General features: G+C 34.0%; 1 protein-coding gene across 1 annotated transcript; it reads right to left on the bottom strand.

Moving 5' to 3' along the window:
* Positions 1 to 307: 307 nt before the first annotated feature.
* Positions 308 to 25,234, bottom strand: LOC143228246 (syntaxin-10-like). Its single transcript, XM_076459535.1, has 4 exons — positions 25,026 to 25,234; positions 3,968 to 4,137; positions 2,216 to 2,303; positions 308 to 332 (listed from the first exon to the last, which is right to left on the bottom strand). Exons 1-4 carry the CDS (start codon positions 25,058 to 25,060, stop codon positions 323 to 325), a joined length of 303 nt encoding a protein of 100 aa, XP_076315650.1. The 5' UTR covers positions 25,061 to 25,234; the 3' UTR covers positions 308 to 322.

The following is a 25,234-nucleotide window of genomic DNA, read 5'->3' as shown; positions in this document are numbered from 1 at the left end:
AATTTATAATGTGTATTAGAAAGTCATTTTTAAAACACTTAATAGGTGTAATGAACTGAAAAAGCAAAGGAAAATTTTAAATCCTCAAAGATAACTGCACATAAAAAGAAAGTGTATTGATCAACAGACTTAGAGGGAGTGAATATGAAGTATGAATTGTTTATTATTTAGTTAAAACATCAGAATATGTTTAAAATTAGGAAATTTAAAGCTTTAATTCAATACATGTTAACTCACCTTTATTTCTTCTCTTGTTTGCGTTATAAAGATTTTTCTCTTGTTAATTTCTGTCTCATCTATTTTGAACTTTTTTGGATTTTTTTCAACAATACCTTGTCAACAATGTCAAGGATATTAAAAAAAAATACAATTTCATCATCAGAACATCTATGACAGCAATAAGTAAAAATAGTTTTTTTAATAAATCATTTATAAATCACTATAACATCATATCTCATTCTTTCTCAAAAATGGTTACCATAACAATTATGTGAAACAATCAGTCTGGCATATGACATTAGCAATATTTTCCATAAAACCTTATAATTCAATTTTTTTCTATGAACATAAAAATCAGAAAATTGAAATAATGTATATATACCTTTCTTCCACCTGGAGATGAAAATAATTCTTCATAAATTTTGCAAATAAAAAATTGTGCAAATACTTTTATTTCTTTTTTGTATTAGATTTGTGAAAACAATATTACCTTTCCATCAAATCCTATCACAAATTTATTAAATACTACCATTACACTTCGAACCTATTCACTTTTGGTACTTAAAAACTATATTGAAGAAAATCCTATATATATAATGCATTAAAAATATAGTAATTACGTTCTAAAATGCTGAGCTTTAACTTTTTCTTCACTTTAGCAACTATACATGTTAATATGTACATACTCCAAATTGTACATGATACAAGTGACTAAATTTGAAACTACATTATGCTAAATTGTTGTTCTGCTAACTTCATCTAAATGTAATGGAAAAACTGTTAAACAACTGAAACTAAAAATATAGACCACTGCTGAATATTAAATGCAAAATTTAATCAAAAAATCTGGAACTTTGGGAGTCCAGTCAGCAAAGAACATAAAGAAATATCCATAACTAAAACATGCTAAAAGTAGATTTGTAGCCTAGAGTTAAATAAATTACTGCAATAGCATAATTTTACCCTAGTCTTGATGATTCAATTGATCAAAAGGTGAAACACATGAAAACAAGCTACAAGGAAAATACATTAATAACTCAGAAACATCCAAAACCAGCATCTGAATGACACAGTGACAAGAAATAACCTCCATAAAAAATTCATTGACAATAACACAGCATAAAAAAAAAATACCATATTTAAAACCACAAATGGAGCCAAATGTACAAGGAGCAAAATGTATCTCCTAGTAAAATGCCTGTCACAACTGTGACAACAACACATCATTATAACTCTTTCTCAATGGATACCCTTTTGAACCTATTTCCATGCAAGTCACTGTTTTAAATTCAAAATTTAATCAAACACCTTTAATATCAATATATGTGAATTAAATTAACATTATAACATATACTACAATTCAAAGTTTTATGATATTTAAGGTACAAGTCCTTTATTTCAAAAGAAACCTTTAAATAAAATATTAAACTTCAGATGTGTCATCATTTGACCAACAAGCTATGAAAAATCTCTACTTTGGCTTTCTGCATATTTAATAATATAATGGTAAAGTAGACGTGCAATTAGACAATAAGATTCTTACGTAGCCTTTTTAACACATTCATTTCAATGTTCTCTGAATGAATACATTTGAAACAAGTAATAAATTTTTCAACTCCTAACAGTTGCCATGCCATCATCAACTGATTTATTTGAGCTTTATGACTCACACAGAGACATTACCTACACATGTATAATCACTAGAAAGAGCTCATCCTACACTATGAACTACCAATGATTATTTTGAAACTGGTACCAGATGTTGTCAAGGGGTACATGTAAGTGACTGCAGTATTGTTGGCTGCTTGACTGACTATAGCACATACAGTTGTTTCTTATCTAAACAGTTATAGTTATAGATACAGTTTAAATTGTATTTATGTCTTACTATTATATTTTAGTTAAATGTATATTAGTTGTGTTTTAAAATACATAATTAAAAGGTTTAAAGATCTTTAGATATACATCATAATTTGCATCTATTCTCAAGGCTTACAATATTTTGCACTGAATGATAATTTTGCCAAAGAGTTGTACGTTCCCCAAAAAAATGTAACATCCATCAAGGGCACTGCTGACTTGTGCTGAGATGAAAAATAAGTGGTAAAGGACTAAAATGGAAAATAAAAACATTAAAAAATAAATATTGGTGAACAGAAAAAGACCTAAAACTACAGATATAAACAAAACATCTTTAAAGATATTCTACAAAAAATTGAAAGTTATGTACGTTTTTCTTTCCCAATTTTATTTGATTCATTGCATCTTACATTGATGGTGATAGCTAGTTAGAGAATGGTGGAAAAAAGGTAAATAGATTATAAATATTTACCTTCAAAAAATTTTTGTTATTCATTTGGGAGGTTCTAGAGGTTATGAAATTGAAATATGAAAATATAAAATGAAGTATTTTTATACTTAAAATGAAAATTCCCCTTCCACTTGAACAATTTTAACAGTCTGAGTGCAAATAACTACTATAGATAAAAAATACTTTTATCAGAAAGACAATTATAAGAATGTCATTCTTTGTGTACAAAACACATGTAAACTTTAACCAAATCTTACAAAGTTTTGTGAATAATGCATAGAGTTACTGTATTTTTGTTGAAAAATGCCTGTCTTCCCTAGCAGAGCAGATGGTAATTACATCTACGCATGTTTAAAAGAGTTAATTTGGAAATTTCAATTAAAAATAAGTATTAACAGCAGTGGAATCAACCTAGTTAAATGATGGCATTAAATTTTTAAGTGTTGCTGATTTTCAGGAGGATGCTTCTGTCTTTTAAAAGGATTTAATTTATTTGGCAAGTTGGACAAATAAACAATAGGTGGTTTTTCATTATAATAAATACAAGATAATGTATGTTAGATATCACAATTTTAATAATGAGTATAATGTTTCACAGAAATAATCTTAAAAGTATTATGGAGAAAAAAGTATCTCAATGTTTTGGTTTGTTCTGTTTCTTAAGCCATCAAAATCATGTGTTGTTGGATAATGGCATGGCATATCAGATTTGATGTTTTATCTGCAGAAATATTAAATACAAGTGTAAAGAGGTTATAATGCCATTGTATAGGTTATTGGTTAAGCCACATTTGAAGTACTGTGCTCAGTCATGGGCTTCTTACCTCAGAAGTGACATTGAACTTTGGAAAGAGTTTAGAAGAGGGGGATAATAACACGATACATCCATAATGGAAATGATATCATATGAGGGCAGATTAAGGTCTTTTAACTTGTTTTCTTATGAAAAAAAAGCATAATCTGTGAGAGGAGGTATAGTGCCATATCAGAATACTTAATTACAGACTTGCAATATTTTTTAAAATTTTCCAAATTTCATGGAGATGCACTTACTAAATTCATAGTTCCAATATATATACTTTCATAATTAAATGGCAGTTACAAGCTCAGTCAAAATGCCCAGGCCCATTTACAAAGAGTTAAAGAAGCATGCATTACACCATTACACATGTAGACATTATACCCCAATAACAAGGTACTGTACCTTGTTATGTAGTCTGCAAAAAATGTAATTTGTCAAATGAAAGGAAAAATCAGGTATTTTGTTAAAAATGTATTATTGTTATAACTGTATCTTCATAGGCAGTTCATATATGAAAACAAATCATCAACAGTAAACATTTATAAGCATATTATCCAAAGGTACAAATTCAAATTAAAACAAAAAATAAAACATCAGTTCAACATCATCTTACAAAATATCAGTTAAAAGGATACCAACAGTTTCTTCCAAGTCTTCTAAGTCCCATTCTATGCTGCGTAGTCCATTACGAAGTTCATTGGTTGTCCATTCTACTTCTTCTTTACTGACAATATTTGGATCTTCTTGCAATTCACACCAACGCTGGTAAAGTCCCTTGGTCTTTGAAACTGCTTTGATTACTTCACTAAACCATGTAAAATATTAAAAGTTACCTACAATTTTATAAAGTGACTTCTACATGAACATTACTTTTACATAATTACAATATGTAGTATAAGGTACATCACTCAAAAGACAAAATAATTAATTCCCTATATTATAGATAAAACAAAGCACTACTGTCATGAAATAATACTAACATCTCCTAAGTTAATTTTTATGCAATTCAGACATCTTCTGAATAGTCATAAATTAACATTTGGTTCATGCAGTTTTACATATCTATATTTTATGACATTTCACCTCGGGATAAAGTAATGAAGTCACAAACAGCAAATGCAGTCTCACACTAATGTTACATGCTTAATATCAATATGTTGATAAAGTCACAAATTATCCCTGACTGCTCCCTCTGAAAGAGCTGGTTAAAGGCATCTTTCATGCCTGGACAAAACCTGATAGAAAAGTATATCTTTTGTGACAATCCCCCACTTGCTTAACAAGACTGAAGTTTGGGGAGTGTAAAAATCCCTACTGGCCTAATCAATCGATTGGCTTTTTTACCCTTCAAGAAATGTAACAACCACTGTCATTTTTAACACAGTGGAGATGGATAACACTCATTATGCTGAAGTCAAAGCAAATTGCACCACCATATGGCAGTACAGAAAGTCAGAATATAATCCCAATAATCTCTGTCATTGATATAATTTCACAGAATGAAGAGACTGGTACTTTCTGCTACTAAGAATGTTAAACACTTTAAACCAATTTGCTGTGGATAGCTGACTAACATTAATCTGTTGGTTTTCCACACATGTAAAGTATCCATTGCCTTCTCAGAGGTCAAATCATGCTTCATGAACAATTTTAGTACTTTGAACTCTGATTCATTTTAATGAAGTGACTGAGACAAGACTGTATGAAACAACTATATACAGATAGGCTGAATAATCAATCATTGGTATTTCAAATTACACACCTGATAATCAGATGCCTAATTTTCATATCAGTAAACTAAGATGGATGTTCAACATTGTAATTACTTTTAGCAGAGCACTTTGTGCAGCAGCTTTTCAAGTATGTTATACATTAATAGACTATTCTGCACAAGCAACCAGAAACAAAAATTATCATAATTACATTAGTTAAAGGAAAGACATTATGAAAAAAATTACACATACAATTAAAGTTGTACAACAACTTAAAATTTAATACATCTTTAAATGTATATGAATAACACACATATATACATTTTAAAATACATTTTAAAAAAAACTTTTAAATTACTTATGAGTTTACCTGTAGACTTGTAATCCCTCTATCAAATGATTTAAAACCTAACAACCAAAATAATAATGCAAATAAAATACATCAACTATATTCAACACTTCATATCCATTTTCCTGTCCAACAACATTTATATAAGAAAATAAAACACCAATGCTTCACTTCAAATACCATTAACAGACAGAAAATTCTTGCACAATTAAGTAAGCCTAAATGGAAGCTTTCTTACCTCACATTTGTTAACCTTAATATTACATTTCTCACTTCTAGCCCCTCAGACAAGCCAAATTCTAAAGTTTTTAATACTTTATTCATATTTGTACTATACAACCATACAGTCTTTAAGTTGAAAAATATATATTTTTAGATCTCTAAATCTTATTCCTCATCTCTTTTTACTATTACTAAACATTCAGCTAAAGACCAAGGTTTTACTAATAATCACAAAAACATTTTACTCCCAACAAAAGCTTTTTGTGTAATAAATATTTTCCAAATTTCATTCTCCAGAAGCATGACTTTACATTTCTCAATATTAATTGCATCTTCCACATTATAGCTTAACTACCTAAAACACCATGATCCTTTAAGATAATAGAAATATTCTCTACAGAAACAGCTCTTCCCAACATTTCAGTTTCATCAACAAATATTAACACCTTCATAAAAATTAAAATCCATTTCCAATTATATTTACCTCTACTAACAATATCATTATTTCTCAACCCCCAGGATTTCCACTCTTTGTTCATCTGAGCATTGAAAATTCTTGCTCCAATCTTTTATACTGCACTTGATCACCTAAAGAAAATTCTAATGTGCAAAATTCCATACCAACTTAAATGCACTCTCTATCTATGTATTGTATATAAGCACCTCATTCAAATAATGTACTCACTTTTTCATTTGTTTCTTTGAAGTTAAGCATAAAGCTACACAATAGGCTATCTGTGCTCTGCCTACCGTGGGTATCAAAACCCAGTTTCTAGCCTTGTATGTATAAAGACATACCACTAAGCCACCAGGAGACATATCACTTTTTTAAAACATCAACCAACTTTTACAGGAGAGGTAGGCCAGAATAGTATATGGAAAGGTAAGTATTATTTGAAATACATTTTCAGTTTAGGAAGATTTCAACTTCCTAAACATTTCATCCACTGACAATATAGCTAGAACCCCACATTTGGAAGGTGGAGGGTTTGGTGCAGACATGATCCATACAGAAGGCATTTTAATAGAACAGAATCTGTATATTATTAGTCAAAGATTTGGGTTTACTGTTTTTAATGCAGTTCTTCCTTTTGATTTATTTTACTTGAATGTTGAGTGTGTGTGTGTGTGTGTGTGTGTGTGTGTGTGTAATAATAATGATAAAGTAAACAAAATCAAAAACAAGTCAATATAATTATTCAGAGGTTTGGATTTGCTGTTTTAAACACAATCATTCTTTTTGATTTTGTTTACCTAACTTCATCAGTATTAATTTTCTCTTAAATACCATGGTATATTTAACGTATGCAATGTGTTCCCAGCTATGTTACACTTTTCTTCTACACTGTTCAATCTTTATGAAGTGTAATATCCTTAACTATATATAGATATAGTGAAATTGAGTAATGTATATCTAAATGAAGTTAAATAAACAAAATCATGAGGAAGGACTGCATTAAAAACAGCAAATCCCAACCTCTGATTAATTATAACCATCAAATATTCAAGCCATAAACCAATACATAAACATGAAATTAAAAAAAAATGTAAATATGCTGCACATGTAAAAAAAAAAAAAAAAAGGGGTATCCCAGGGTACAAGCTACAATGTGGGATTATAAAATGTATCCTAAGCTTTGGAGGTAACTGGTTAAGTAGGACTCACATTACAGTGGGGATACACCATCTAACAGTCTTAACCTCCAATTTGCCAGTCTCACATAAGAAAATTAGAAATTAGGAGAGCAAGACGTGGGTGCTCAAGCCCAAGACCTCCTACATCTATATCACTCTCACTGCCTGTAAATAGTTGTGGGAAGGTCACTGCTCTCCCAAGTTACAATAAGAAAAACAAACATAAAAAAGATGAAAAAAGAAAAAAATCAGAAAAATAAATATATAAATAAAAATGAAAATAAGGTACTACCATTTGGGGATAAGTACGTTAAAACTTACCTCTTGAAATTAGTATTCCTGCCCCCAGTATAGAAGAGGCACCAATTAACATGACATAAGCAAAGTGATAGTTTACTCTGACTGTTGTACTTTGAAATGTGGCTTAAGGTGTACTTCCACAGAAATTAGTGCCAAATTCTTAGATAACCTTACTTTTAACTAAAAATTTTTAGTTATTTTTAATAGAATTTCTCTGATTTTATTTTCTTTGTATTTTAATACATTTTTGTATTTATTACAGAATAATTCAATAATTTTATTTAAATTTTTTTTATTAAATCCATTAGATATTAATTTTTATATCAGTATATCAACATTATTAATAAAGTGTTGTAATTTACTACAAATGTTTCGAGTAACTGTGAAATTATAATGTTTTAAATACATGGGTATGGCACATTGCCATGTAAGGGAGAGTAAACAATAAATTGTGTTGATATCCCTTTTATCAATTACTTGAACTTCTAAATCTAAATAATGTGCATCTGTATTAGAAATTGAAGTATTTTCAATTTCTAATTCTTTGCATAAATGGTGTCAAAAACATTATATATTTCAAAATTATTTATGCTGATTAAATCATCAATATATCTATAAGTTGATGTAAAAATATCTGGATTTGTAGTTTTCAATAAATATATTTTCATAGTAATACAAATATAAATTTGCAATACAAGTTGAACAGTTAGCTCCTATTGGAACTCCTATCACTTGTTTATAAACTTTTTTATTGAAAAATATAAAATTATTATAAATACAGAAAATTAACATATCTTATGTTTTTGGAACTATATTTTCTTTTTCCAGTTGTATTAAAGGAATACAATATTGTTATATTAATGAATTTAAAACAAAGATCAAATCTTTTATTGGTATTGTGGTATATAATGTTGTAAAATCACATGTTTGAATACTATTTACCTGCTCACACTTTCTTAGGCATTCTAAAATAGATTAGTTATTTTTTATTATCCAACATGTATCTCTTATTGTTAATACTTACATTTTCTATTTTCTCAAGTAAAATATTAAGTAATTTATTTAATAATATGGCCAATTGTTGATAATTGTTTTTACTGAATTAGAAATAAATCTAAGTTTAAATGGATATTTATGCAATTTTGGAAAGCATAAAGAACTGGCAAATCTACACAAGAATTATGTTTAGAAGAAAGTTTATAATCTTTAACAAAATTATTAATTACTGTATCTTTGGATTGGTTGACAAGTTTAAAAGTTTGGGTATTATTAATTTCTTTTATCATAATTAATGCAAAGGATTTTTTGTAAATTATACCAATATTACAGGTAGCTTTGTCAATAGGAACTATAGCATTTTTCTAGCAGTTTTTTAATCTTACTTTTTAGCTGATTAAATGATAAATCTGCATGGTATTTTTTAAATTTATGTAAGCTAATTTTATTTTTATTCTTTTAAGTACATATAATTTCCATTCTAAAAACCATCTACATGGATAAGCTGTAATATAATTAAGTTTTGAAATATATTCATCAATATTTTAAGAGATTTTAGAATATTATTTTTATTACATTTTGTTGCTATACCGTATTTATTTTCTTTTTAGATTATTTCACATAATAAAGAAATTTTACATAAAATTATTAAATTATTATGTACTAAATAAAAAATTTATTAAATAAATACAAAGAAAATAATATTAGATAAATTCTATTAAAAATTACGAAAATGTTGTAGTTATAAATAAGGTTATCTAAGAACTTGGCACTACTTTATGCAGATGTCATGTTAATTAGTGCCTCTACCATATTGGGGGCAAGAATGCTAACTTCAAAAGGTTTTATCTTACCCCCAGATGGCAGTACCTTATTTTCATTTTTATTTACTTTTCTCTTTCTTTTTTTTTCATCTTTTTATGTTTATCGTTTTCTTATTCTAACTTGGGAGAGCAGTCACCTTCCCACAGCTGTCTGCAGGAGGTGAAGGGTAATATTGATGTGGGACATTGTGGGCTTGAGCACCCACATCTTACCCTCCTAATTTCTAATTTTCTTGTGTGAGACTAGTGAAGTGGAGGTTAAGACTGACATATGGTGTATCCCCACCACAATGTGAGTCCTACTTCCACAGTCACCTTCAAAACTGAGGATACATTTTATAATCCCACATTGTAGCTTGTACCCTAGGATCCCTTTTAAAAAAAAGTGTAGCATTTCTTTTTTTAATTTATGTTAATGTGTTTGGGTTTATGGCTTCAATGTTTTATTGTTATAACATATATATGTATACTGTAGCCATAAAGTGATGTGTTTCACACCACTGGAATCACAGTAAAAAAGTTGTTTGGTTGGTTGGTTGGTTTGGCATTTTATGGTGCAAAGCAACTAGACTATCTGTAACAAACATCTGGTAAAAAAGTTAAAAGTAAAGGAAAATTATTAAAATTTGTAAAAAGGAATCAAGGTAAAAACAAAACAAAATTTAGTTTTTCAATTAAAAACTTAAATACCATTAAATCCAATTTTTACATCCAGTTTACAGCAGTAAGAAAGAAGATACAGTATTGCAAGTATTAAAGGACTTTCTGAAGCATAATTTTAATTATCATAACTCACCAGAATGACTAACAGAAAAGTTCAAAAATCAACGTTAGTCACCTAAAATTGACCTTTCCAGTCCTGGTTTCAAGTTATCCAATGTTACGGCCATTTTCTAATTCCATATCAAATTAGTTGTACTTCAATTCGTAAAAAAGTATCATATTTAAAAAAGGTCTAATTTATGGATTAAAAACTTAATGTTAAAAAGGTCAATGGCCCTTAAAAACTTAAAACATTTGTAAAGGTGGACAGTGGCACTATTGCTTATGACACTATCTAACATTAAGGGTAAACCTTGGGACAAAACGTGTCTAAAATAGTGCTGTCACTGAGACTAATAAAGAAGGCAAGACAGTAAAATGTGGCTTATTGTAACCTGAGCATCACACAAAAAAACACACTGGTACATCAGTCCCAGATGAAAGAAAACAATAAGTTAAAACAAACTGTGACAAATGAGCAGTCTAGTTAGGACAACATCTTTCTGATCCTTACAGAAATAAGAGGGCCAAAGTCCAATAGAGGATTTTATTTGGAAAAACTTTTTTTTATGTTGCTCACTCGAAGTCAACTGCCAACTGGCACGGAGACAAGTCTTGAATACAGAACCATAGTCCATGTATGGAACAGACACAGCAGTGATAGTGCCAGAGTAGACAGATTTAGCTGCAGTTTCAGTGAGCTCGTTCCTGTAAGTACCAACATGGCCCGGTATCCTGAGAAACTGGATAGTGATAGATGTTAAAGAGAAATGGGCCAGTCAGTTCTGAATATCAGTGAGAACTAACATTAAGCAATTCCAGGGACAGTAGAGTTTGTTTTTTGAATTTTGCGCAAAGCTACTCGAGGGCTATCTGCGCTAGCCATCCCTAATTTAGCAGTGTAAGACTAGAGGGAAGGCAGCTAGTCATCACCACCCACTGCCAACTCTTGGGCTACTCTTTTACCAACAAATAGTGGGATTGACCATCACATTATAATGCCCCCACGGCTGAGAGGGCGAGCATGTTTGGTGCAATTGGGGTTCGAACCCATGAACCTCGGATTATGAGTCGAACGCCTTAACACGCTTGGCCATGCCGGGCCAGGGACAGTAGAAAACAAAGCGAGTCAGTATTAATAGTGCAATTCAAGTACTGCTTAGCTTTATTATGATCCAGGGCAAGAGAAATGGCATACAGTTCAGCACTGAACACAGAAACTGCAGAGGGAATTCTGTGCACAACCATCACACTGCAACAAACCATGACAGAGCCCACAGAGTCACCTGATTTTAAACCATCCATATAAATGGGAATGGAAGGATAATTCAAAAGATGTTCAGATAATAAAAGGTGGCACTTCCAATCAGGAGTATCCCCTTTTCTCAAATGATTTAAAGAAAGGCCACATTTGGGATTCTAATAAGCCATGGTGAGATGGGCTGACCAGTGAATACAGCAATGTTATCTAAAGACAGACCCAATCCATCCCACTGGGCCTGGATATGAATGAAAGCCGAAAGGAACAATGTCAGGGTTTCTGTTCTGAGAAAGCATGGCCCACAGAGGAAGGAAAACACAACCCCAGGTAAGATGCTGTGGTAAGGATCAAAGTTTGAAAGCATATAGTAAAAAGTTACAAACAGCAGAGGTGTAGAGAAGGTTCATGAGACTCTGTGTTCAAGCTCTGGACTGGAGAAGTGTGGAAAGCCTACATACAGAGCTAAAGTCCAATTGATGAATGGGGTCCAGCATCTTCAAGGCTGAAGTCCTGGAAGAGCCATAGACTAGTGACCCATAGTCTAGTTTCAATCGATTAAGAGCATGATATTTCTTTAGCACAAAACATCAATCCAGTCCCCACGAGGTGGAAGAGAGGACTTAGTGGATGTTCAGTGCCCTTGTACACTGGACTCGTAGCTGCTTGATATGTAGTATAAAGGTCAGCTTACAATCAAAGATAAACCCCAAGATCTTTGTCTCAGGGACCATGGTTAGCACAACTTCACCAACACAGAGTTCAGGATCAAGATGAATACCCCATTGATGACAAAAGTGCATGTAAATGGTTTTAGAGAGAGAAGTTAAAACTGTTTGCTGTGGTCCACTTCAGAAAACAACTGAGGTCAGTCACTAGCTGCCGCTCAATGTACCTCACATTCGACGACTGACGTGATGTGAAAGTCATAAATATAAAACCCGTTTGCAACAGTAAGAGGAAGTTGTTCAGTGATGGCATTAGTCTTTACACTGAAAAGTGTGATGCTCAAAACACAGCCCTGAGGGGCTCCAAGTTCCTGTTGAAAAGAATTGAAAAGTGTTGAACCAACATGAACTTAGAATCACCTGTCAATTAAACAATTTTTAGTAAAAATGGGCAAATGAGCATGTAAACTATATAAGTGGGTCTTGCAAAATACCATACCTCCACATTGTATCATAAGCTTTCTCAAGGTCAAAGAATATTGATACAAGATGTTGTTTGGGAAAGGCTTCTATGATTGATGTTTCAAGTCAAATCGGGTGGTCCATGGTGGAGCGCTGTTACTGGAGCCCACACTGGGTGAGCGAGAAGAGGTTGTTTGATTCGAGAAACCAAACAAGACGAGCATTAACCATCCTCTCTAAAGTCTTACAGATACAGCTCATCAAAGCAATTGGGCGGTAGTTTGAAGGAATCTTGAGATCATTCCCAGGCTTAGAGAAAGGTAGGACAATAGCCTGGCGCCAGTCATCGGGAAAGACATTTTCCTGCCAAATCTGGTTAAAAACAACCCGAAGAAGAGCAAGAGAAGCAGGAGATAGATGGTGCAGCATTTCATAGTGTACATCATCAGGTCCAACTGATGTACTGCCAGACCGATGAAGGACCAGTTTGAGTTCCCCCAGTGTAAATGGATGATTATAGTTACAGAGACAATCAGCTCAAAAGGAAAGAGGTGATCGCTCTGCCCGAGTCTTGATGGCTAAGAAGGTGAAGGAAGAAGCAGAAGTGCTAGATACCCGTCGAAAGCTTTCACCTAGAGTATCGGCAATGCTCCGGGTATCAGAAAGCAAGATTGAGAGGGGCGGAATTATATTGCTTGCTGACCTTTAGAATCTTGCCCTATATGACTTTGGAACTGGTGGTAAAAGATATGCCAGTTGTGAACTTAATCCAAGATCCCTTCGGGCTTTGACATCTTACTCAGTGATAATGTGCAGGGTCCACCGTAAAGCGATGCAGTTCGAGAGTGTGGGATATCTACGGAAAGTATCCCAGGCCCGTTTTTGATCCTTCCATGCCATGTGGCAGGTAGGATTCCACCATGGACGAGGATGTAGTGGAAAACGTGTCCATGTTTTAGGAATACATTGAACAGCTGCTTATATAATACAGTCAGTTACTGCTGCCACACAGTCATCTATTGATGGCTTACAGATGATGGCAGGATCAAGTCCTGTTAAAGCAGTGAAAGAAGGCCACTTTCACCAGAGCACACAGGTCAGGTGGCATCGATCACGACCAGTTTCTCTCAAAATCACTGCCTCGTGGATTATTGTCAACCCTCCATGAAAAATGGGAGAATAATGAAGGGGAGCAACTTGAGAGATGAATAGCAGTATAAGACTGACTAAATGCATGGAAATAAGTAGAAGAACCAGTATTGAAAAGAGAAAGATTGTGATCAGAGAACATATGCACTACAGAGGAACCCCTTCTATCAATATCAGCACTTCTCCAGAGGGGATGATGTCCATTAAAATTCCCCATGATTAAAAAGGGAGATGGCAACTGTTCAATGAGAGCATCAAGGTCTGATCATATGTCTCTCCAGGCAACAGGTAGATAGAACAAACAGTGATGGTATGACCTAAGGAAACACAGATGGCTACGGCCTCCAAGGATGTGTCGAGTGGCAAAGACAGGGTGGGCACATGCTGATCAACCAACAGTGCCACCCATCCACACACTTGCCCATCACACAGCCTGTCATTTCTGTACAAAGAAAACTGCTGAAAGGTGACTGTATTGGCAGGTTTCAGAACTGTTTCCTGTTAGGAAAGACATACAGGATGGTAGGAAGCAATCAGTGTTTTGATGTCATCCAGATTAGAATGCAAACCTCGACAGTTCCATTGTTTCAGGGTGGCTATTTTTATTTACGTGCAGACGGAATTGGGTGGAGAATCCTTCTGCTTACAACTACATCTTTTTTCCCTAATGTCCTTATTCGAGGGAGGTCTATCGACCTCCATGGATCCTGCCCTGAATCGACTAGGCAGGTATTTGCTGTTGGAAGGGAATTCCAGTGACTGAGGATGTGAACGAATGATCGTTTTGCATCTTGGGGTGGGAGAAGATGTATCCGAGGAAATGCCTGTGTCTGGAACCAAATGAAGTGGAACTTGTGGTTTGTTGGAATGTATGTAAGGGACAGAGATGGGTGTTGAAGTTGATTTATCAACTTTTTTAACCATGGAGATCAAAAGACTTTTCATTTGTTTTGAGAATAATTCTTTTGGAGGCACAGAGAGATCTCTCTGCTCTCCCACTGTAGTTGTGGAATGAAGTGTGGCAGCATACGTTTGAGATGAAGTGGTGTACAGCAATTTTTGAGCCTCAGGATAAGTAATGTTATGAATCGTTTTCAAATGCTGCACCTCTTTTTCTTCCAACCATTTAGGGCAAGAACGAAAGTAGGACGGGTGGGAGCCATTGCAATTGATTCAATGAGGGTCTGTTTCACACTCATAGGCATCATGTTTCTTGCCACCACCACGAGCACACGTCAAGGAACCACGACATGACATCTTCGAGTGACTGAACTGCTGACACTGGAAACATCACAGAAGGTTTGGAATGTATGGCCGTACTCAGCAATTAAGATAACCTGCCTTGATGGTGACGACGTAAATGTGAGAATGAGGATATTGATTGGCATCATAATTTCATCTTTGTGAGTGGAGAAACGCCACACTGTAGAAACTCCTTGAGTGGAGAAACTGGTGAGAATCTCTGACTCTGGGATGTTCTTCTAATCCCTCTCAACAATAACTCCTCATGGTGAATTCAAAGTAACATGATGTGTAATCTCAATAGGTATATCCCCAATTGCCTTTGAATGCAAGAGGAGTTCACTGTGTTGAGATGTGGATGTTTCCACCAATATGTCACCACATCAAAGCTTCTTTACTGACTTTGGAGAGCCAGCAAGTCCCTCCAGTCCCTTCTGAATGAAAAAGGGAAACATTTGCCCTAAAGGTTTATGTGAAAGAGAACGTAGGAAATGAAAATGAGGTACAACAGGTGTTCCAAATGTTGAAGATTGCTGCTCAGAATCTTCAAGATGTGGTTGTTTACCAATGAAATGTTTTTCACTATTTTATTTAAGTTTTTATTTGGAAAATCCATAATAAAAAAAAGAAAATTTTGGTGCTCACTGATCCCACCCACCATGGAGCCCTACAAGAAGACACACTACAATGTCAAACAAGGACACTGCTCCAATGCCAGGGTTTTGTGAGCACTAAAACCAAACATCAGCATCAGATACAATGTCTACAACACCTGATGAGAACATCCAATGCTGGTACTTGGTTTACCCTAGCCCAAATGCAAAAAAAAATTTTGGAAAGTCTGATAAAAGGTAAATTTCAAAGTAATTTAACAAAGATCAGAATTTTATCTTGCCTTACAAATCTTTTGACATGCTTTGAAAATGTTACTGCACATGTAGCTGAGACTAAGGGTTTAGAGATTTGAAGTATCTGGATTCTCAGAAAGCATTTGACAAAGTGCCACATAAAAGGTTTGTAAAGAAACTTATCTCTATAGTTTTGGGGGATAATTTAACTAATTATAATTAGATAGAAGAGAGGCTTGGCAGAAGAAAGCAGATGATTATTCTAAAAGAAGTTTAGTCAAACTGGATTAATGTCACAAGTGATGTATCTCAGGGTTCCATCTTAGGATCATTGCTCTTTTTCATTTACACTACTGACACAGATGAAGCAATGGTCAATAAATTACTTAAATTTGCAGGTTATATTAAATTCTTGGATGTAGCTAGATGTTAAGAGGTAGGTAGGTATTTCATGTTTATTGGCACAAAGCTACTTGGCTATCTGCCCCAAACAAGATGTAGTACACTATAATGGTATATGGAAATGAAGGTAAAAAATATGTAAAATTAAGATCTGTCAGGAAGACTGAAGCATTAAGTTCAAACTTGCTGTCACTCATCTGAAGTTGGCCTTTCCAGTCCTGGGTTCCGGTCAAAATAAAATTAAAGTGTGTAAAAGAAATCATGCTGAAACAGTGTATAGTCCAATAAAAACCTTAAATTAAGTTAAAAATACCAGTGGCTCTTAAAAATGTAAAAACATGAGTGAGGCAACCAGTATCACCTATGACATTGGCTGATGTCAAGGGTTTTGATAACTGGACCATAGTCCATGTATGGAACAGGGATGGTGGAGATAGAGCCAGAGCAGATGGACTTTGTGCTCTGTCAGCTAGGTCATTCCCACATATACCAACATGACCTGATGTCCAAAAACTGGTCAGTGATAGATGACAGAGAGAGATGGGCCAGTTTGTTTTGGATATTGATAAGAATAGGATGGTAACTAGCATGGAATGATGTCAGGGCCAATAGATACCTGAGTGAATCAGTATAGATCATACAATTCGTATATTGCATAGTTTCAATGTGATTCAGGGCAAGAGAAATGGCATACAATTCAGCAGTGAACACAGAAACTGTAGAAGGGATTCTGTGTGCTACAACCAAACTGTAACAAACCATGGCAGAACCTACAGAGTCACCTGATTTTGAACCATCCATATATATGGGAATGGATGGATTGTTTGAAAGATGTTCAGCAAACAAAGAGCAATATTTCCAACCAGGAGCACTGGCCTTCCTCAGATGACTCAAAGACAGGTCACAGTTAGGGATAGTCATTAGCCATGGTGGAAGAGGCCAAACTGTTGATATTGCTATGCTATTCAAAGATATATCCAATTTTTCTGATTGTGCCCGAATACGATGACTAAATGGAACAATGGCAGATTTTCTATTATACAAAAGTGTGGCCCACTGAGGATGGAAAACACAACCCCAAGTAGGATGCTGTGGTAAAGAGCAAAGTTTGGAAGTGTACATAAGAGACAGTTGCAAATGGCAAATATACAGAGGGGGTTCATGGGACTCCACATACAAACTTTGGACTGGAGAAGTACGAAAGGCCCCAGTGCAAAGCCAAAGCCCTTGGTGGTAGATAGGATCCAGCATTTTCAGTGCTGAGGTTCTAACAAAACCATACACTATAGACTCATAGTTAAGTTTGGATCAGATAAGGGCACAATAAACTTTAAGCATGGACTATCAATCCATTCCCTGAGAGGTAGAAGAGAGGGCATGGAGGATGTTCAGTGCTCTTACACATTTGACACAAAGTTGCTTGGCATGGAAAATAAAGTTCAATTTACAGCCAAATATAAGACCTAAGAACTTTGTCTCAGGGACCACAGGAAGTACATCATCATCAAAATGAAGTTCTGTATCTGTATTAGCAGCAGAAATGTACACAAAAAGTTTTAGGAAGAGAAAGTTGAAAACCATTTGCTGTGGTCCACTTAAGTATATGACTGATTGCAATTTGTAGCTGCCACTCAGTAAACCTCATGTTTGATGACTGACATGAGATGTGAAAGCCATCAACAAAAAGACCATTTGCAACTGTAGGGGATAGATGTTCACTAATGGCATTAATCTTTATAATGAAAAGTGTGACACTCAGAACACAGCCCTGAGGGACTCCAAAAGTTCCTGTGGGAAAAAAACAGGAAAATTCTGAGCCCACACAGACCTGGAATTGGCAGTTCACTATAAAATGCTTAATAAAAAGTGGCAAATTGCCACACAATCCGTAAGAGTGAAGGTCTCACAAGATGCCACATCTCCACGTTGTATCATAAGCTTTCACTGAATAAAAAAAATAGAAACAAAATGTTGTCACTACAAAAAGACTTCTGTAACTGATGTTTCAAGGCAAATTAAGTGGTCTATCATGGAGTGTTGTTTTTAAAACCCACATTAAATGGGTGAGAGAAGGTTATTTGATTCAAGGAACCAAACAACACGAGCATTAATCATCCTCTCTTAGGTCTTACTGAGACAACTCATCAAAGCAATGGGATGGTAATTTGAAGGAATCTTTGGATCCTTCCCAGGTTTAAGAATAGGAAGTACAATAGCTTGGTGCCAAACATCAGGAAAGACTTTCTCCTACCATATCTGGTTAAAGACAGCCAAGAGGACAGTGAGAGAGGCAGGAGAAAGGTGGCATAGCATCTCATAATGTATATCATCAGGTCCAACTGATGTATTACCAGACCGATGAAGCACAAGTTTGAGTTCCACCAGTGTAAGAGGACAATTGTATTCATAGGGATGATGATTTGAAAAGAGGCAGATGTTCAACTCGTGTTTTAATAGCTAAGAAGAAAGGAAATGAGTTTGAAGAGCTAGATACATGAGAGAAACATTCACCAAAAGTATTTGGAATGCTCTGAGCATCAGTAACTTCATGCCCATTGAGTATTAAGATAGAGAGGGGGCAGAAGTTTGCCATCCAGTCACCTTCAAGATCTTGTCCCATATTACTTTTGAACTGGTGATTGAAGAAATGCTGAAGGTGTATTTAATCCAAGATTCCTTCTAGCTTTGACATTTAACTCGCCTAGCCTGAGCATGGGCTTGCTGAAATGCAATATGGTTTGAAAGTGTGGGATATCTATGAAATTTATCCCAAGCACATTTCTGAGCTTTCTGTGTTATTGAACAAGCAGAATTTCACCAAAGTCGGAGAAGCCATGGGAAAGATGACGAGGTTTTGGGGATGCACTGAGCAGCTGATTGGACAATACAGTTAGTTACTGTTGCTACACAATCATCTATCGATGATTTACATAAGATGGCAGGATTAAGTTCCGAGAGAGCAGTGAGGCACATGGGTCAGGTGACACTGACCATGGCCAATCTCTCTTAATATAATAGGAAAATGATCACTACCCCATGGATTGATGTCAACCACCCAAGAAAAGCAAGTGAAAAGCGAAGTGGAGCAGATATCCCTCACATCAATACTAGAACCACCCCAGAGGGGATTTTGCAAATTAAGATCCCCTAAAATTAAAAAGGGGTTGGCAGTTGCTCAATGAGGGTATCAAGGTCTGAGGGATGATAATTTTTTTCCAGGGGTAAGGTACAGAGAGCAAATAGTAACGGTACGACCAAAGAAGATAAAGATGGCTTCAGCCTCCAAGGGTGAATTAAATGACAAGGACCAGGTGGGCACATGTTTATCAACCAGCAGTGCTACTACCCCATGTCCTTGTCCTACACACGACTTGTCATTTTGGCATAAATAGTATTGTTAAACTGTGACTGTATTAGTAGGTTTTAAAAATGTTCCCTGTAAAGAAAGACATTTGGGATGATAAAAGTCAATCAAATCCTTGATGTTACTCACATTTGATTGCAAACCTTGACAGTTTTACTGGATTAATGTGGCTATTTTTCTTTATTTCATGGCATGTAGACCTTCTGCTTTCAACCACACTTTTTTCTTTACTGGATGTGGGTCAGTCACCCTCTAGTGATCCTGCTCTGGATAAAGTAGGCAGGTTGGAGTTTGTAAACATACATTCCAGTGATTGAAAACATGAACAAATGGGTTGTTTAATTTTTAAAGTGTCAAGAGAGGAAGGCCCCATGGAAACACCTGGGCTGGAACAAGGTGAAGTTGGGCAATGACTAGAATATGTGGTAGAGACAGAGATAGAAGTAGATACTGATTCATAAACTTTCTTGAGTTTGGAGGGTACTAGATTAAATACGCTGTTAAGGATTCTGTAGGAGACATGGAAAGGTCTGTCTGGACTCCTACTGTAGTAGTGGAATGGATTACAGCAATGCAAGTCTGAGACGGAATTGGGAATAGTAATTTCTGAGCAGCTGGATAAGTAATATTTTGAACTGTCTTTAGATGTACTTCTTTCTCTTCCACCTATTTAGGGCAAGAAGTAAAACAGGAAGGATGTGGACCATTACAGTTAACACAATGCAGTTCTAGTTGGCATTCAAAAGCATCACGGTCTTTACCAGCACAACGGGCACATGTTAAGGAAACACGAGTGACCAAATCTATGACAATGATAACATCTAACAGGGTTAGGAATATAAGGCGGTACCTTACAATTCAGATATCCTGCCTTGATTGTGGTAAAAGGACGTGATGTAAATGTTAATATTAGAACATTTGTCAGCTCCATAATCCCATCTCTATGAGTAACACCTTGGCTGGTGAAACCTGCAAGGATCTCCGACTCTGGAATGGTCTTTAAATCCCTCTCAACTATAACTTCTCTGGATGAATTCAAGGTAGAATGAGGAGTAACCTCAATGAGTATTTCCCAATGGCCTTCAACTTGAAAAGGAGTTTAGAATGTTGTGATGAAGCTGCTTCCACTAAAATGTCCCCAAATCATAATGTTTTTACTGATTTAGGTGAGCCAGCAAGCCCTTCTAAACCCTTCTAAATGAAAAATGGAGACATCTGCCCTAAGGATTTTTCAGTTAAAAATGTATAATTAAAAACTGCGAGACAGATTTTTGTTGTGAGTTTGACCATACAGAGTCATCAATGTGAAGTCATTGGCCAGTACTCTGATTTTTCTCTATACTGTCATGCTTGTTTATTTTTTCTTTTAGGGATATCCATAATAAAAAAAAAAATATTTCGTTGCCCACTAACCCCATCCACCATGAAGCCCTATGAGGGGATGCACTACAGTGCCATATAGGGTCACTGCAATGATGCCAGAGTTTTGTGAGCCTATACCTGAACACCGGCATCAGAAAACATCCACTACACCTGTTGAGTGCATCCTACACTGGCGCTCAGTTGATCCTGGCCCAAATGGAGTATTGTGTTTAGTCTTGGGGTTCTTACCATAGGAAAAAGATTGAATTGTTAGAAAAGGTTCAGAGAAGGGTTTCGAAAAAGTATACCGGGGATGAAAAGGTTGTCATATTAGGAGAGATTAAGATCCTTATGAATACTTTCTCTTGGAAAAAAAAAGTTAGAAGGAATCTAATTAAATTACTTAAGATTGAGAAAGTAACTGATAATTTTGCTGCCATCATCATTTTCAAAGTTAACAGCAAGAGTTATAGAACAAGGGAACACAAACATAGACTTATGTAAGATAGATAGCTCTCTTCAGCTAAATAATTTTTATTTTTCACATAGGGCAGTTGGCCAATAAAATTGGTTGCCTTCAGATGTTGCAGAGGCAGTAAATTTGAATGATGAGTTTGAAAGATTGATAGATATATGATAGACAAGGGCTGACTTTAATTGTTTTTAATAGTTTTAGTTTAGCTTAGAGAATGGGACAGCCAAGATAAACCAACAGGACCCTTGTTGTCCCTAATCATTATGTTATATTGCATCAGTGGCAAAATAGACTTCTCCAGTGTGATAAGTAAACCCACTTTTGTGATTTCTGAAACAAGAATCTGAGAGTGGTGTTATTCTGTTAATTGTCAAAATGGAGCCACTTATCCATATAATGATGTGTGCACAGGCACAAGAAATGCAGGTGACAAGAAAAAGCTCAAACAGTTCTGCAGAAGACACAAGATGCTGTTGTAAGACCAATTGGTAGAACCCTAAACTGCAGCACCAGACCCTTATGAACAAACCTCTAACAAGATTCTGCAATGGGAATATGGAGATAAGTGTTCGTAACACTTAACTTGTCATCCAGAGCACAAAGTGCCATCCCAGGTTGAGAAAAACTTCCATTGTAAAGCAATGAAGATCTGAAAATTAGTTGAGTTGAGAGACTGATGATTGGATGCCAATCTCCTGTCTTTTTTGGATACAACAAATAAATGGAAATAAAATCCCAGAGAACAGGTTCAACCCTCTCTACTGCACTTTTAACTAACAACTCATTTTTTTGTTACCTTATTTATAAATATAAATGAAAAAATAATTGTAGAAATTCCAATAACATTCAAAATCACAACGTAAATAGTTAACAATCACAACACTCCTCTTAATAGAAACCTGTGCCTAATGCTTTGTTGAGAGAAAGTTATTACAATATCTGAATGAAGTGCTTATATACAGTATCTAAATAGAGGGTACATTCAAGTTGGAAAATTCTGCAAATTAGAATTTGCCTAAGTATTCAAGTGGAAAATGAAAGACTGGAACAAGTTTCCAATGCTTATATGGGCAAAGAGTGGAAAACCTGGAAATCTAGAAATAGTGATACTGTCAGCAGATGGTACATATGTTTAGAAATTTAAGATATTAGTATTCAAGACACTATTTAAATCACTGACATAAATAATAACCAACACAAGTCATAAAGTTGAAGTTGAAAAAAAAGTCTTGTTTAGGAGGTAACTTCAATGGGCTAATTGGTCTTTGTCAACTTTCCTTTTCTCATGTTTTAAAACAAATCCATTCTCCCACTAAAATAAAATTTACCTTTTCAATCACAAAACCTATTTTTTTTCTGTACACTTCTTAACATTTTTCTATCCCTATCTTATTCTATAATTATTTATGAAGCACTTGAATAAAGGCTTTTTATTACTCAAAGTAAACAGCATCAACTGGGATAATCTCATCAAAAATAGAAAGGTTTTGTAAAAAAAATTCAACCAACTGGATAGGTGCAAAAGCTCCATTCTTAAAACATGATGAAAGTCAATAGTTAAATATTAACCTTCCAAATGGTCTTTTAAATTATTTATAACAGTTTCCAACATTTGGCTAAGAAGTCAAATATTAATTACTATAAAGTTTTACTAAAACCTCCTTAGATTCTTTTTTAAAAAAACATTGGGATTTCATACTCAATCATCCATAATTTCCTCATCATTAAACAACTTTTGAAAAGTAATATTTAACGCCCTCACTTCAAGATTTAAGAATGAATCTTATAAGGACTCATAGTATAATTTTCCAAAACTTTCTCAAGTTACCTTAAAACAATTACATCTCCTACATACATAGATTCAAATAAAATCTAACCCACACTTAGTCAATTTGAGAATATTTTATCATCAGTAAAAAACACTATTAAAAAACTGTTTAGCATATTCCTTCATTCAATTACTAAATACACAAACAAGTATTTAAAACAGGTTTCATCAAAATATATTAAAAGACTAATACTATCTTTGGATCTCTCTTTCAGCAATTAAAATATACAAAAATCATTTAAGTTAAATTTTACATTTGTACTAAGAAACATTAATAACCTCTCACAATCTTAATGTTAGTTTCCCTTCTTTTTATCAAGTTTTTCACATCCTCGTACACTTTTCATTAACTAGAAATTTACTTCCTTTATTTATCGTAAGACTTTTCGATTAAAACCTAAATATTTGGTACTAACAAACTAACAAAATTATCTCAAGATTCTTTAGCATTTTTTTTATTCAGATAAGGCATCCAACTGTTTTCTATTATGATGACTTTCAGTTTTTAAAAGTAGGCTATTTTATAATTTGGGACACATCTTTCATTAACTTTAATAATTAGTTAAAGTCATCAAAGGCATTAACATTATGATCATTAGTACTCAAATGTTCTTGCATAACTTAATTTCTAGCCACATGTTCCTCAGCAGGACCTTTTCACATGCTAAACGTTAAATAATTCCCCCAAAAACACAAATTCTTCAACTTAATGTCCTGACTACAAACTACCACTATAAATTTCCCTACAATTAGCTTCTCAACTATAAATAATATGCTTATTTCTTATGGTAGCACAATAAATCTGCTTATATGTTTCTATTAATGTCAATAACTTGACAGTTAGGACACACAAAATTCCCAATAAGCATCTTTCTTTAAACATTTATTTAAATAATCTTAACAAAAAAAAAACTACTCTTTCTCTAACCTCAGTGGTATCACCATTTTTCATAAGCTACCAAGTCATTTCTAACAAATAAAACTATCTCTCTTCTGCTTCAATTACAACCATTTCTACAATAAACCTTAGTTTTATAGTACAACAGCTTCACAATTTTGATTAAACTCAACAAGTCCAATGACATTTTACATGATAAACAATAAAAATATTGCAATTCTGGCAATTTGTTTAAAAAAGTTAATTTACTTTAGAAGAAATGCTGTCAAATTCTCTATAAATTTATTCAGATGATCCAAAATACATGAAATAAAATCTTAAGATCATGAAGTTTTCATAAATGTCATTTGGAAATTCACTAAACATTATTTCCTATCCTATACACCACAGAAAAGCTGTAACTTATTCCCCTCATCAAATATGTTCACATATCTAATCAGTTTAATGGTTGGTCCACAAATACACTACTTCTTAAATCATAAATTCTTCTCTTTAAATATTAAATAATCTATTCAAGTATCACTGCTACTGCTACTAGTAGCCTTCTGTAATTTTCTCATACTTAGAAGAAAAGATACCGCTAAACATATATTCTTTATTAGTTTATATCACTTGCAAAACTAGTATCAATTTCAAAAGCTATTTATTCTGAGCAATTAATTTATAAACAAACAATTGTTGTACACTTAGCTATAATTTCTCACTTCATTTATTGCCAGTTTATACAAACAAGTTAAACTAAGACTTAAAAGTAGTTAAATGTGATGCAATATATTTAAATTAAACAAATACTTAACATTAACAGCTATTTAGACTCTTTGTCAACTCAGCAACATTACTTTCTATATTCTACTCTAGCGTTACGTGCATTTGACGTGGTCGTTAAGGCTACATTATGCCAAAAGTGACACTAATAAATTATGAACTTACTACTTACTCTTTAACAACAAAGAATGGATCTTCCAGACTCATGACCTACACATAACATTAGGAACTGAATTAGTGCGAAAAGTAAACTACAAATGTCACAAACACAATAACTATTTTACTGAAAGCTTAACATTAATCTCTCAATAATCCCTAGTCAGTATTCGCTCTGATATTGATAATCTTTGTTTCCAATAGATGGCGATCAAATACTTCTTG

Source organism: Tachypleus tridentatus, chromosome 10 (assembly GCF_004210375.1).
Source record: "Tachypleus tridentatus isolate NWPU-2018 chromosome 10, ASM421037v1, whole genome shotgun sequence".
In the NCBI taxonomy this organism is placed as follows: Eukaryota; Metazoa; Arthropoda; class Merostomata; order Xiphosura; family Limulidae; genus Tachypleus; species Tachypleus tridentatus.
Note: the sequence above shows the minus strand (reverse complement) of the source record. Positions and strands in the feature narration are given on the sequence as shown.

Excerpts from the sequence above, each read along its gene's own strand:
- LOC143228246 (XM_076459535.1), bottom strand. The coding sequence starts at position 25,060 with ATGAGTCTGGAAGATCCATTCTTTGTTGTTAAAGA. Across the intron at positions 4,138-25,025 it reads CCATTCTTTGTTGTTAAAGA|TGAAGTAATCAAAGCAGTTT; the intron begins GTAAGTAGTAAG and ends TACATGGTTTAG. Across the intron at positions 2,304-3,967 it reads AGACTTGGAAGAAACTGTTG|CACAAGTCAGCAGTGCCCTT; the intron begins GTATCCTTTTAA and ends TTTTCATCTCAG.